Below are 12676 nucleotides of genomic sequence, written 5' to 3'. Positions count from 1 at the left end.
AAATTTCAAAAGTTATGACTTTATATTAATAAAAATATATTTTTTTTTATTAATTATTTAAACAAATAAAATTTTAAAATATCCACTTAATTACCTTTCAACATGATTCTCATAGTTTCTAACAATTCTAGTATCTATCTCGCTTTTAAATTAATTCTTCGATGTTTTTAAAATGTCTCTTCATCCATACATTAACCTTTTATTTATATTAATTAACAAAAGGCCATCAACATTTTAATTTCTATGTTTGAGATAGAAGGTGAAAATTAATAAATAAGGATGATAATAAGATGAGATTTTTTTTGTCAATTTGAAATAAGGATAAATATGCTTAGACATGGGTTTGAAATTTTATTTTTAAAATCGGGTTGGATTTAGAGGCGGGTATTATTTTGTGGGTATTGTTTTGTTCCACCTCATTATCAATTATATGTAATTAAATAAAAACAATTTAATATATATTTTTTGGGGTTTTAAAATAAATTTGGGTATCATTTTGTTTTTGAAAAACGTACATCTCTCAAACAGAGGGAGATGAGTTTTTAAATCCAATCAAACATGCAAAGCAATAAGACATAGTGTATAAATTTTTATGTCAAAAACCTTATACTATCTCTGAAACAATTATGGGTCGAAGACATTTAATGTAAAATCCATTACATGAAAATAAAAAGTTACACGAATTTTACGTGTTTGTTTTACCCTCTAAACTTATTTCCAAAACCTATAACTTGTTCATAGTCTTAGTCTACAACGCAATAATCTTCAATTGCTCTATTGAATATGCTTCAACCTCATTGAAGGGAAGGGATGCAAATCTTCATTTGCTCTAGTGAATATGTTTTTATCTCGCAAAAGGAAAGGGATGCAAGAGATGTAGATCTTTAAACACCCAATATTCAAATGATGTGGCTTGTTAGGCTTATTATTCGATAAAATTCCTCTCAAATCATTAACCTTAGAAGTGTTATAATAAGGTACATATAGGCATAGAAGCAATAGAGAAATAATATTTCAAAGTTTTTAAACTCGATTGACGTAAATATCTCAAAAATATTTTGTCATATTTTGACAAGTACACTTAACCACCACTCAAGCACTACTTAAGCGCTTGAACAATACCAGTGCTTGAGTGTTGTTCCTTGCTTAAGTGGTCTTATAGTTTTTAAATATTAAAGAAAATGCTTTTTAATTCCAAAAAAATATATAAATCTTTCTTGTACTTGTTAGAAGCCTAACTTATCATAAGGTGAATCTTAATAGATGTACATGCAATTTTTTGATTAGACAATCAACAACCTTAGTCGAACAAAATAAAATAAACTTGCCACAATCAATAATAATTTATTGTCCTAGTAGTTTTGTGTCATCCTCAATTGTATATAATTAAATAAAAATTGATTTAATTTTTTTTATTTGATCTCTTTTAACATATATAAAATAAAACATTTTACCTTTGGAAAAAAAAATATATAAAAAATTATAATATTTATTTATTTAAAAGTTAAAATTAAAATTTAAAAATGGGTGTACAAACATGGAAAAATCTCATCCTCGCCCTAAAGGATGAAAAAAAAAATTTAAAATAAGAAGAATTTATACCTTATTATTAATGGAATATCTACTAATACTTCAAATATTTTATACAATGGAAATTCATTTACAAATTAATAATGAATATTAATGGTAATTTTTAATAGAACGGTGCATAATACGTGATTATAAGGTGATTAACGTTAATTATTATGAAGGAGAAGAAGGAAAAAAAGGGAAAAGAAGATGAGGCATTTGGAAAAGGAAATAGAGTACTTCCAAATAAAGATATGAATATGCTTCCAAGAATTATAATTTAAGTGCTGACACAGCATTGAAAGTTTCCTCACGTGGATAAGCATTCGAACAACCAACCACCTTTCGCTTATTTCCCCACGCGCTACCTCGACGCATTCCCTCCTCTATTTTTCCTTTTTGGGACGATAATTCGGAGGCTCGTCCTCTCCACCGCGAATCACCAATTCCACCTACGTCTGGATTGCTTCAAGGGGTGATCATTGATCAAATCTGAGGGCTGATACCAACGCTGCCATGAGTTTCAGGGAAGAAGAGGATGGGCGAGATCTTCGCAAGCCCTTTCTCCACACCGGAAGCTGGTACCGGATGGGCTCCCGGCAATCCAGCATTATGGGATCCTCCGCGCAGATCATCCGCGACAACTCCGTCTCCGTCCTCCTATGCGTCCTCATCGTTGCTCTGGGTCCCATTCAGTTCGGCTTCACCGTAATTGCACCGTTTTTTCCACCTCTGTGATGTTGATTTCGATTCTCATGAGTTTTTGAATACATTGACTGAGTTTGTAATCGTTGTTGACAGTGTGGGTATTCTTCTCCTACGCAATCTGAGATCATCAGTGATCTTGGACTTTCCCTTTCAGAGGTGTGGGTTCTATTTCAGCCTTCTTCTTTCCCCCCAAATTGTGTTGGTTTTGGTTACGTTTTTATTCATAGCTCATTGTCATGGGTACAGTTCTCTATTTTTGGTTCGTTGTCAAATGTGGGGGCCATGGTTGGGGCAATAGCCAGTGGTCAGATTGCGGAATACATCGGCAGGAAAGGGGTATGATCGATCATTTTATCAGTACGGATTACGTTGGTTTTTCTTTTACCCGTTTGTTCCTGAGAATCTGAGGAAAATAAATAAAGGAAAGAAAAGAAAAGAAAATTTTGTACCATCATGTTCTTCTCTGTTGTTTTTGTTTTCTAAGAATGAAACCTTTACTTAATAAACGCCAAATGATTGTGCTAGGCTTGGTGGAGAGCGATGATTTTTGTTTCCTGAGTCTTCTTTTCTCTGCATTTTATCCTTATAGTTTGGGTGCTTTAGTATTGTGATTGCGCATTTGCATTTGCATTTTCTGATTGCAGGTGCCATAAAAATGAATTTCTGAATGTTGGTTCTTTCTGTTGACTTGCAGTCACTAATGATTGCTTCGATTCCTAATATAATAGGATGGCTTGCAATATCATTTGCCCAAGTGAGTGATCATTTCTATTTTGATATTTACGCTACTATATGGTTCACAAGCTTCTTTCATTGTCTGATTATCGGTTTGTGGCCTTTGTGAAGGATTCATCATTTCTTTATATGGGAAGATTGTTGGAAGGGTTTGGCGTTGGTGTAATCTCTTACACAGTAATTTTCATCCTTGTGGTTTCCTTGTTTGTTTTCCTTGTAATTGTGATGAAAATCTCAATAGCGTTAATGCCTATATTTTAGGTGCCTGTATATATAGCTGAGATATCGCCTCAAAATATGAGGGGAGGCTTAGGATCTGTTAACCAGGTTTGTTTTCTTAATACCTAGTTAAGTTTAGCCTCTATGTTTTTAGTGTTACTAGTCCAAATTTATTGAATGAATACACTAAAAACTTACTTTTCCTTGTGTAGCTCTCAGTTACTCTTGGAATACTATTGGCATATGTGTTGGGACTTTTTGTTAATTGGAGGGTACTTGCAGTTTTAGGTAAGCCCTGAAAATCACATTTTCTTGGTCTATTGGACTGTGGAAAGAGAATCCTTTAGGTCATCAGGACAAGGAAAATTTTCCTAAATTTTCTATTGAATGTGCAATTATATGATTTGATTTTTATTTTTATTTTTTTAATTCAAGCAAATATTTCGATGGTTTAGTCCTTATGGAAGGTAAGTTAGTATGGCTAGTGGTTACACAACCAGGGAAGGGGGAGTTGTTAAAGGTTTTTGCCCTCCCAATGCCCATAGGCTCCTCCAGCCCTAATGAAAGATGAAAACTGGATCTGGATTGTTTGCTATGTTTAGTAGTGATAAATGCTTAATAAGCTTATATATGGCCATGAAATTTGGTAATAACGTAACATGCATGTTGTGCGGAAGATGTTTTTTTTGTTTTTCCTGAGGTCGAAGTACTAAAAAGGACAGTCATGGAGTATAGTGTCAGTCATCCCATGACATAATTTCTGAAGATCTGCCTAATTTCCTTAGAGGGATTCAGGAGAACTGTAAGAACCATAGGTTAGTTGTGCTTAGCATCTACAAATGATTCACTCTCCATCTTATATATCTTGAAGAGATCCAGATTAAGGATAGATTTGGATGTTGGTATTAGTGTCCCTAAGTAAACATCTCCTATCTCATTTTGGAAACATTAGATGTTTTTCTCAGAAAATTCTCCCTCCTCATATGTTCTTTTTCTTCCTAGCTTATGTCTTTTTCATCTTCCTCGATTATTTTGATACTATATTATCCATTTTCTAGAACAGAACTTGTGCTTCTTTGGTCATTTCCCTGACCCCCTGCATTGCTGCATCCCAATTTTTCTTGTTCACTGCTTAGCTCTCTTGTACCTAACTCTGCCTCACAACCACTAAGTTTACTCTTGTAAAAGTTCCCTTTCGTCCGTTTAGCTTTAATTTAATTGAAAATAAACCTGTTAAATTAGTTAATGAATTCTTGAATGATCTGGACTTTTACACTCTATTTGCAGGAATTTTGCCATGCACAATATTGATACCTGGTCTATTTTTCATACCAGAATCTCCTCGTTGGCTGGTAAGAGTCATGATTTGATGTCATATTAATTGGGTTTGGTGTATTACTCAAGTTGAGTTGTCTCTTTCATCTGCATTTTATATTTAGGCCAAAATGGGAATGACAGAAGATTTTGAAGCATCTTTGCAAGTTCTACGGGGATTTGATACCGACATTTCTGTTGAGGTGACTGAAATCAAGGTAAATACGTGAACCCCAGATTAGAAGAATATAAAGGATCTGCTTCATATTTATCTTTTAACACTTTCTTTAAAGTTTCCATAATTTTTTTTTATGAATTTATACTCTGCAGAGATCTGTGGCATCAACAGGCAAGAGAACTACCATCCAGTTTTCAGATCTCAAACGGAAAAGATATTGGTTTCCTTTGATGGTAGAATGGTTTGTCTTGAAATTCTGGTTTCGGTTTTATCATATTGTTCTCTGAATCTTTGGAGTTGTGCAGGCCTAGGAACCTATTTCCTTTTATTTTAACTGGAGATCTCATGTGCTGCAGGTAGGGATTGGATTACTCATGCTCCAGCAACTCAGTGGTATCAATGGTGTTCTATTCTATTCCAGTAATATCTTTGAAGCTGCTGGTTAGATCAACATCACCTTGACTTTGAACTGAGTAGAACCATAGAGAGTGGGGTTTGCCTTAGTTTCTATATTCATAAACAATCAAAATGTGTGAATTACTCATGATGGATATGGTACAACATTGATATGGTATGAGATGTGTTATATGCAAATGTGCTTGAACTGACACCTGTTAAGCATGTCCTAGAAACTAGAATTCAGTTATATGGATATTTTTAATGTGTGAAATTCACATATTGATTAGACTTTCTATATCACATAGTTACCCCAATGCATGGAAGGACAATTGAAAACTTAAACAGTTCATGTATGCCCCTGCATCCTAAACATTGGGGTTCAGACTGACATGAAGTTAGAGAAACACATGCACCCTACAATTTGTGTTGTAGTCCATATAACAGAGCATTGTTTTGATAATTCTTGTTGCTGATCAGGAACTATGAAAATGCGCGCACTAATGGTATGGTTGCAAATGCTTATTTTTTACTTAATTCTCTCTAGATCTATGACATTAATTTAAATCTGTTCTTGCTAGTTCTGTTCCAGATATGGCTGCATGAAATTATACTGTTCATCATTGTCTAAAATTAGATTTTTGTGAAATATGATGATTTGGGATATCAGTTAAATTTACAAACAAAGCTATTGTAAGCAGATAAATGTAAGGAAGAGTCACCTGGTTGCCTTTAAGTATTACAGAAATTTACACTTGAGGTCCTTATAGCAATCATCTTCCATAATTGACATGAGGCATGCCAATGCATGTTCCTTTTCCATTTATACTGAATCCAGTTTGATGTGAAAATTAACCTCTGTGAGAAGACAAGTAACCAATTCGCAACATTATATATATATATATATATAAAATAAAGTGTTTGATCTGAAAAAAATAAAAATTTTGAAAGAAAATTTTAGCTTTCAAAGTTGTGATGAGAAGCCTCTAGTTTGTGGCAATTGTTCAAGGTGTATTTTTCAGGTGTATGATCCTCAAGAATGTTGAAGTGTGCCTTACAATCGCTTAATACCTTAACAGTGTCTTTGAGAGTGAGATCTGTGCCTCACCTCGAGGTCTCAATTGTTCAATCTTGATGTGCATTGGTGCCTCTGTGTGACACATGTTCCAAGTACATGGTAGATGGTGTTTTTTAATTTTTTGAACCTCCTTTCAGGTAAGGTTTTAAGATTGACATGTGTCATAGTCTAATCATATCGCATGAGGTTGGTGCCACATCACCTGCAGTGATGTCACCTTTGTCATTTCAGTAGAAAACAGAATAATGTAGTGATAAAAACTGGCAATCAAGCATGCAAAGGTGGGCTTGTGTTTGCATGCAGCCACTTCAGGCTGCAAGGGTGAAGTTTAGTTAACTTAAGTCAGCTACAAATCCAGCGTTCTAGACAGTAACAATGCTTTATTCTCTTGCTTGCTTTTCTCTCTTTTTGACACGTAGACATTGCTAGTGTATTCTTTGTATTTCTTGTTTTTTCCCCTGACTCTCATTGCACTGCAGAACATAACAAATTTGGTCCTTGACACTGTAATGAACTTTTTGTTTAATAGTTTTTTTTTTTTCCGTATTCTTCTTTTCCTGCTGGGGTTTGAAACTGGAACCTCCCACATCCTTAACCCAACCCCTTGCCACTGTTGTAACCATGAAATTGAGAAGGGGCATCTGCTCTGATAGTATATAGAAATCTGTTCTACTCTGATAATATATTGCACTGTGTACGTCTACTTGAGAGTTAGATCAGTTTTGTTTTACCTTTTTGTTCATGTATGAAATCTTGGTTGATCTATATAGTCATCTGGAGTTGCCTATGCTGTGTTGGCAATAATATAGAAAGTGCCTTGCCTTCCAACACTGAATTTGACGCCTTATTTAGTTGCCTTAAATTTGGACAGGGATTTCATCGAGTGATATTGCAACAGTTGGACTTGGGGTTATTCAGGTAATATATAAATTGCTACATCTAATGCTGTGCATTTTTACCCAGATATTTTAATATTCCAAAAGAATATTTATTAGAGTTAGTTCATAAGAGCCTGTCATATATGTAGGTCATTGCCACTGGGGTCACTACTTGGTTGGTGGACAAAGCTGGGCGCAGGCTTCTTCTCATAGTGCGTCTGAGTTCTTTCTTTATTTAGAGTTTGTTTATGTACATTAACTGGAAGAAAAACAGAAAGTAAACAAAATTTGAAATCTGCAACCATTTGGCACAGGTATCCTCCTCTGGAATGACTCTTAGCCTCCTCCTTGTCTCAGTTGCATTTTACCTGAAGGTCAGTAATGTCCATCTTGGTTCTGCATTTTATGTAGGCACGTGAAACTGCTGAATGTCAGTGTGAAGGGTTCATGCATCATGCATGAAGGGATTTTTTATTTTTATTTTTTCATGTTTGGTCTGTTTTATGATGGTTGGACTTCTTCTTCTTCTTCAATGTTACCAGGATGTCATTTCAGAAGACTCTCGATTTTATAGCATATTGGGAATCCTTTCACTTGTTGGGCTTGTGGTATGACTTCTTATGTAGCTTGGCCTTTAGTGTTTTCTTAACTGTGTTTTTAATGATGTTTCTCAATTCTGTTATGTCCTGCCATCTCTTTCCAGGCTTTGGTAATTACCTTCTCTCTAGGAGTTGGAGCCATTCCTTGGGTTATAATGTCCGAGGTATGAAATACTAGACTTTATATAAAGGACAGAAAAGCTTTTCCCAAATTTGGCACAAAAGGTCTTCGATGCTATAAACTATCTGATGAGGAATTCAATTGGTAGAGAGTCACTTCTAGCAGTGACTTTACTAGTCATCAACTGAGTTTTGGTAGCTAAAGCATCAACCAGTTGAAGCTGGTTTTGAAGTAATTTTTATGTTTGCATAGATACACCACCTGCTCAACACATAGCTCAGTGTTAAATACATTTGGTGAGTGATTTCTTTCAAAGGTATAGAAATCATGAACTTGAAAAGTACCGCTAATCTTATAAGGACATCTGGCAGTATTAGATATTTCTGCTGTCTGATTGATTCTGAGCTAGGACTCGGAGTTTCAACTCATGTATTTGAATTTTAACTCATGTTTTGGAATCTCTTTGTCACAAAATTCAAAATTATAGATTTTGGATATTCTCACAATGATTGATCATTTATGTACACATTTGAAATGGTTTTGCATGGAACTTGAACCTTCCAAAGAATGAAGTGCCAATTTTAATGAAATTATATTGGTAGGAACAACTATCTTATGAGCTCTCTTATGTTCTGAATTGGATTCAGATACTTCCAGTGAGTATTAAAGGACTTGCAGGCAGCATCGCAACATTGGCAAATTGGCTAACATCATGGGCAGTTACAATGACTGCAAACCTACTCCTGAGTTGGAGCAAAGGAGGTATTTTTCTCCCCTCTCTCTCTCTCTGCTGACATGTGAATGTATTATTGTAACTAATGCAGCATCTTTAATGTCAACAGGGACCTTCGCTATTTACACATTAATGACTGCTTTTACCATAGTGTTTGTGACACTTTGGGTCCCTGAAACCAAAGGAAGAACCCTGGAAGAAATTCAGCGGTCCTTCAGATGAATTTGCTTGCTCTGTGTTCCTGAAACCAAAGGAGAAATCTGGAAGAAACACAACACCCTTCAGATGAATTTGTTTTCTCAAGCATGTATACGTCTTCCGTATCATACATGCCTCCGTCACCATGTATAGGTTCAGTTTGCATTTAGTGTTGTTGCATGAAACCTTGTGTATTTTTTAGGCTCTCTGCCATAACAGTTGTGTTGGTTAATTTTTTATCAAGGAAACAAATAAATAAATAAATAAAAAAGAATTGCCCAAACTCATTAAATACTCTTTCCTTTAGCAAAGGCACGATACAGTTTTATTTGAATAGAACGCAATGAACACTCCTCATTCCTCATTGGCGCTGAGCAGTGCTTTAGGTAGCAGAAATGCAGTAGATTTCATCATTTTGGGGCTCCATCTGTGTTCAGGGAAGCAAGGAACAGCTTGAGATGCCTATTATAGACACAGGGTCTCTCCAGGTGAACCAGGTGACCGGCTTTCTTTATACCTTGAAATGTGGCCTTGTCTCCTAGCTGCCTGTGATCATATAAATAGATCCATGAGTAGTGCTTAAAATTAATATAACCCATTTGTTGTTGGCGTGTGTAATTAGTGATATTGTGAGATTCAAATCAACTTAATTTATGCTGGCAGTTGAATCTAATACACATACTCTTTCATGTTATGGGCAAGCTCCTGCTTGAAAATCTGATCGTTCTCCCCCCATAAGAGATGTATTTTCTGAGTGAAGAAAGGGAACAAGTGTCACTCTCCGGGAAGGCCAAAGAGGGAATGATAAATGAAATGGTTGCATTTAGGGCAGAGTCCATATTACCTGTGGGAAATTGGGTACGTTGGTATCCTTGGTGCTGACCACCAAAGCCTCTAGGAGATCACCCCTTTCCTGCCTGTTTGTGAACATCACCTGTTGGGACATCAGTCAGTATCAACCACCAAAACTATCCTTGGAAGACCACATAAAAGGGTGATGTTTATGGATGTACTTATTCGAATATATGTTCAACCAGATGTGTAAATACTTGATTGTGGCGGCCGCTTTGGTTGTTGTAAGAAATGATGATATGAATTAGATGAGGCTCGAATAAATGAGTATCCAGGCTGTAATCTAAAAACATGCTGATGTGGGCAGACTCGTGCCTCGTTGTCGCTGTTGGAACACAGACTAGGAATAGTTGGTTCAACCAAGACCAGCGGTGTCATGGCATGGGTGTGGGTGTGGCACCTACCATTTCAGTAATTCTTCTTTGAAAGTGACAGCGATTTGGACCCTTCCTTTATTGTTTCATCAAAATTAGTAGCTCTAATACTTGGATTAATAATTTGTAGTAACTTGTTGGGTGGAAAAGTATAAAAAAGAAACGTGGAACCTGCCTTATTTTCCCAAGGAAAGCAAAAGAGTGTGAAACCTGACCGAGTTCATATATCTAATTATGTACCCATAAATCATTAAAAAAGCAAACATTCTTCATTTACCAAGGAGATCCAAATAGAATTTACCAAACTTGAACACAAGGTGAAGACTGAAGAGGTTGGGTGTAGTTTGGGCAGGAACAAGGGTGAATTTGTTGCACATGTAGCTTTCATGTAAGAATTTATGGAAACCCTTTGTTTTTTTTCCTTTTTCGTGGAATAATTAAATTGACCAGAGAAAGAAAACCAACTGCAGAAGCTTCAATCGAAATGGAAACAGTAACAGCATAAGAGTGGTAGTAGTAGCAGTACAAACCTCAAGGTAGTCCTTGTGAAGGCGATCCGGGAACCAAAGCTTCTTGTGAGCTGCAACAGAGAGAAGGGCTTTAAGGCCCTTGACGGAGGTGGGCAGCAACAGCTCCGAAGAAGAAGCGAACCCAAGCCTCTGAAGAGTGGCTTCACTGATCGAGTCAGTCATGGCCAAGATGGAACCCGACACCACCACCGCCTGAACCAAGTCCTGGTGCAACTCCGCCATCTTGAACGCCACCATCCCACCATAGCTGAACCCCACGATTGTACACTTCTCCACTCCAAGCTTTCTCAGCCCCTTCTCCAAACATTCCGCCTGAAAAGTCGGCGACCGGTCGGACTTGTCCGTGGTAGAATCACCGAAGAATAGAAGATCCGGGACGTAGACCGAGTACTTTTTAGTTAAAGCACCCACCTGGAATTGCCATGTGACAATACCCTCAGCAGCGAAGCCGTGCACCAGGACCACAACGGGTTTGGTTGGTTTTCTCAAGCTGCTGATGTCTCCCTTCTTTTTGGGCTTCTCAACAGTCTCGCACGGAACCCAGAAGTTCATGACCGTGCCTGGCTCGATCTCCACCATGTGGGGCCTCACCCCCGCCATCTTCATCAGCCCATGCAGCAATGGCTTCTGCGCTGCTACCAGGTTCACCATCTCTCCGCTCTATATCTCTCAGCCTGGCTCTCCCCCTGTACTATGAGTCTATGACTAGCAATGAACCAAGATAGCTTTTAAATGAGGAAGGAGAGACATGTTTGGTGCCGGGCAGTTATCCGATTCCAATTGAATGGAGGCAATTCAGAATACAGCTTTATTATTGGCTGAACGCATTAAACCCAACTGCACTCCTATATTTCTTAAATGCCGGTTGATGGCCCCATCAATATGACCATGACCTGAAAGTCCATGTTTACTTGCACGAAATCTCATATTTGCTTGTGTATGTCAACAGTTGTTAGCTTAGGAGTTCGCCTTCAGATTTTTTTTTAATCCATATCCTCACAATACAGAAGGTGGTTTGATTTTGATCAACTGCACTGCCTACTCTTGGCTTCATCTTTTGAAGTTGTGGTGGCGGAGAACATGTACATACTTGGGAATGGAGTCAAGGGTGTGCGGCTTGTCCTATGTATACTTAAGAAATCAAGATTAATATTGCGTGTCCAATTAGGGCCTTGACTTGGTCAACTTCTACCTACTCCTTCCCACTCTGCCTTTAACTTTGTTTTATTCTTCTTAATGTACTTGTTATGTGGTTTTGTTCTGACAATGCACCAAATAATGGGAATTTAATTAATGAGAATTATGGTATGGCAGGTGAAACCACTTTCAATAAATTGAATCTCTTCATAACTGATAGGTTAAATCATTAAACTTTCATAGGTTGAAATCTTAAACTTACCTCTAAAAGACATTAAGAAAAAACATAAGACGATACTTTCATGAAGTGTTATTTTATAACCTATCGTTTTATTATGTAGGAGATGTTAATATTTCTAGAATGCGTCATGGTATATATAGTATCATGAACTGGGGTATGAAGTGTGAAAACCTAAATTAAAAATATGGAGGAATAATGCACAAAAAAAAAAGCATAACAATGAAATTATTGAATGGTTTAAGGCATTAATTATGATATTACAATACTCTTCTTATTAATTTGGATTAGAATATGATATAATAATACTATATTGAATATTAATGATTCTTAGCACCGGCCCCTATTAGTTATCCCGATTATTCTTATCATTATCTATTCTGAGATGAAAGTATAAGAAATAGAAATGATTAAAAAGTCAAGACTTGAATTTAAGTTAAATTTCATTTATTTGATGATAATTATTCGACTAGATATTATACATAAGTAAGCGTAGAATATAAATCAAAGTTAATGAAATGATGAAAAATTATGTTTCAGATGCAATTGTGAAATTTATGACTCAAGTTGATCTTGATTGATTAAAGACCTTAAAAACCTTAAGATCATCAGAGGTGAGAAACCTTTGTTAGCTTCAACTTTTATTCTTGAAGTCGGACTGTGTAAATCTCATACTTAAGTTGATTACGTAAAAATAAATATTTATTTAGTTATTAAATTAGTCTTCTTAATTAAGTTATATAATTCTAATTCATAAAATCAATTCTTACATTGTTTTTATTTTAGGAGTTAAGCAAGTTTGACAATTTAATTTCTTTG

The 12676-nt window shown here is 36.1% G+C and overlaps 2 protein-coding genes across 3 annotated transcripts; one reads left to right on the top strand and one right to left on the bottom strand.

The window, feature by feature from the left end:
• Positions 1–1880: 1880 nt before the first annotated feature.
• Positions 1881–9013, top strand: LOC100263259 (sugar transporter ERD6-like 6). 2 transcript variants are annotated; one of them, XM_002266668.4, is made up of 18 exons: positions 1883–2277; positions 2371–2433; positions 2524–2613; positions 2972–3031; positions 3124–3189; positions 3274–3339; positions 3444–3519; positions 4519–4583; positions 4671–4763; positions 4876–4956; positions 5080–5164; positions 7069–7115; positions 7225–7287; positions 7390–7449; positions 7618–7683; positions 7779–7838; positions 8443–8557; positions 8638–9013. In XM_002266668.4, exons 1-18 carry the CDS (start codon positions 2086–2088, stop codon positions 8748–8750), a joined length of 1461 nt encoding a protein of 486 aa, XP_002266704.1. In that variant the 5' UTR covers positions 1883–2085; the 3' UTR covers positions 8751–9013. The 2 variants fall into 2 exon arrangements, with proteins under 2 accessions (XP_059592401.1, XP_002266704.1); XM_059736418.1 differs by lacking the exon at positions 7779–7838 and having other exon boundaries at positions 1881–2277.
• Positions 9001–11477, bottom strand: LOC100258123 (uncharacterized). Its single transcript, XM_002266795.4, has 4 exons — positions 10483–11477; positions 9571–9660; positions 9409–9476; positions 9001–9272 (listed from the first exon to the last, which is right to left on the bottom strand). Exons 1-4 carry the CDS (start codon positions 11131–11133, stop codon positions 9137–9139), a joined length of 945 nt encoding a protein of 314 aa, XP_002266831.1. The 5' UTR covers positions 11134–11477; the 3' UTR covers positions 9001–9136.
• Between the last annotated feature and the right edge of the window lie 1199 nt (positions 11478–12676).

This window comes from Vitis vinifera, chromosome 4 (assembly GCF_030704535.1).
Source record: "Vitis vinifera cultivar Pinot Noir 40024 chromosome 4, ASM3070453v1".
Lineage (NCBI taxonomy): Eukaryota > Viridiplantae > Streptophyta > Magnoliopsida > Vitales > Vitaceae > Vitis > Vitis vinifera.
Note: the sequence above shows the minus strand (reverse complement) of the source record. Positions and strands in the feature narration are given on the sequence as shown.

Excerpts from the sequence above, each read along its gene's own strand:
- LOC100263259 (XM_002266668.4), top strand. The coding sequence starts at position 2,086 with ATGAGTTTCAGGGAAGAAGAGGATGGGCGAGATCTTCGCAAGCCCTTT. Across the intron at positions 5,165-7,068 it reads TAATATCTTTGAAGCTGCTG|GGATTTCATCGAGTGATATT; the intron begins GTTAGATCAACA and ends AAATTTGGACAG. Across the intron at positions 7,684-7,778 it reads TTTCACTTGTTGGGCTTGTG|GCTTTGGTAATTACCTTCTC; the intron begins GTATGACTTCTT and ends ATCTCTTTCCAG.
- LOC100258123 (XM_002266795.4), bottom strand. The coding sequence starts at position 11,133 with ATGGTGAACCTGGTAGCAGCGCAGAAGCCATTGCTGCATGGGCTGATG. Across the intron at positions 9,661-10,482 it reads TTCACAAGGACTACCTTGAG|GTGATGTTCACAAACAGGCA; the intron begins GTTTGTACTGCT and ends ATGTCCCAACAG. Across the intron at positions 9,273-9,408 it reads CTTGCCCATAACATGAAAGA|GCAGCTAGGAGACAAGGCCA; the intron begins GTATGTGTATTA and ends ATATGATCACAG.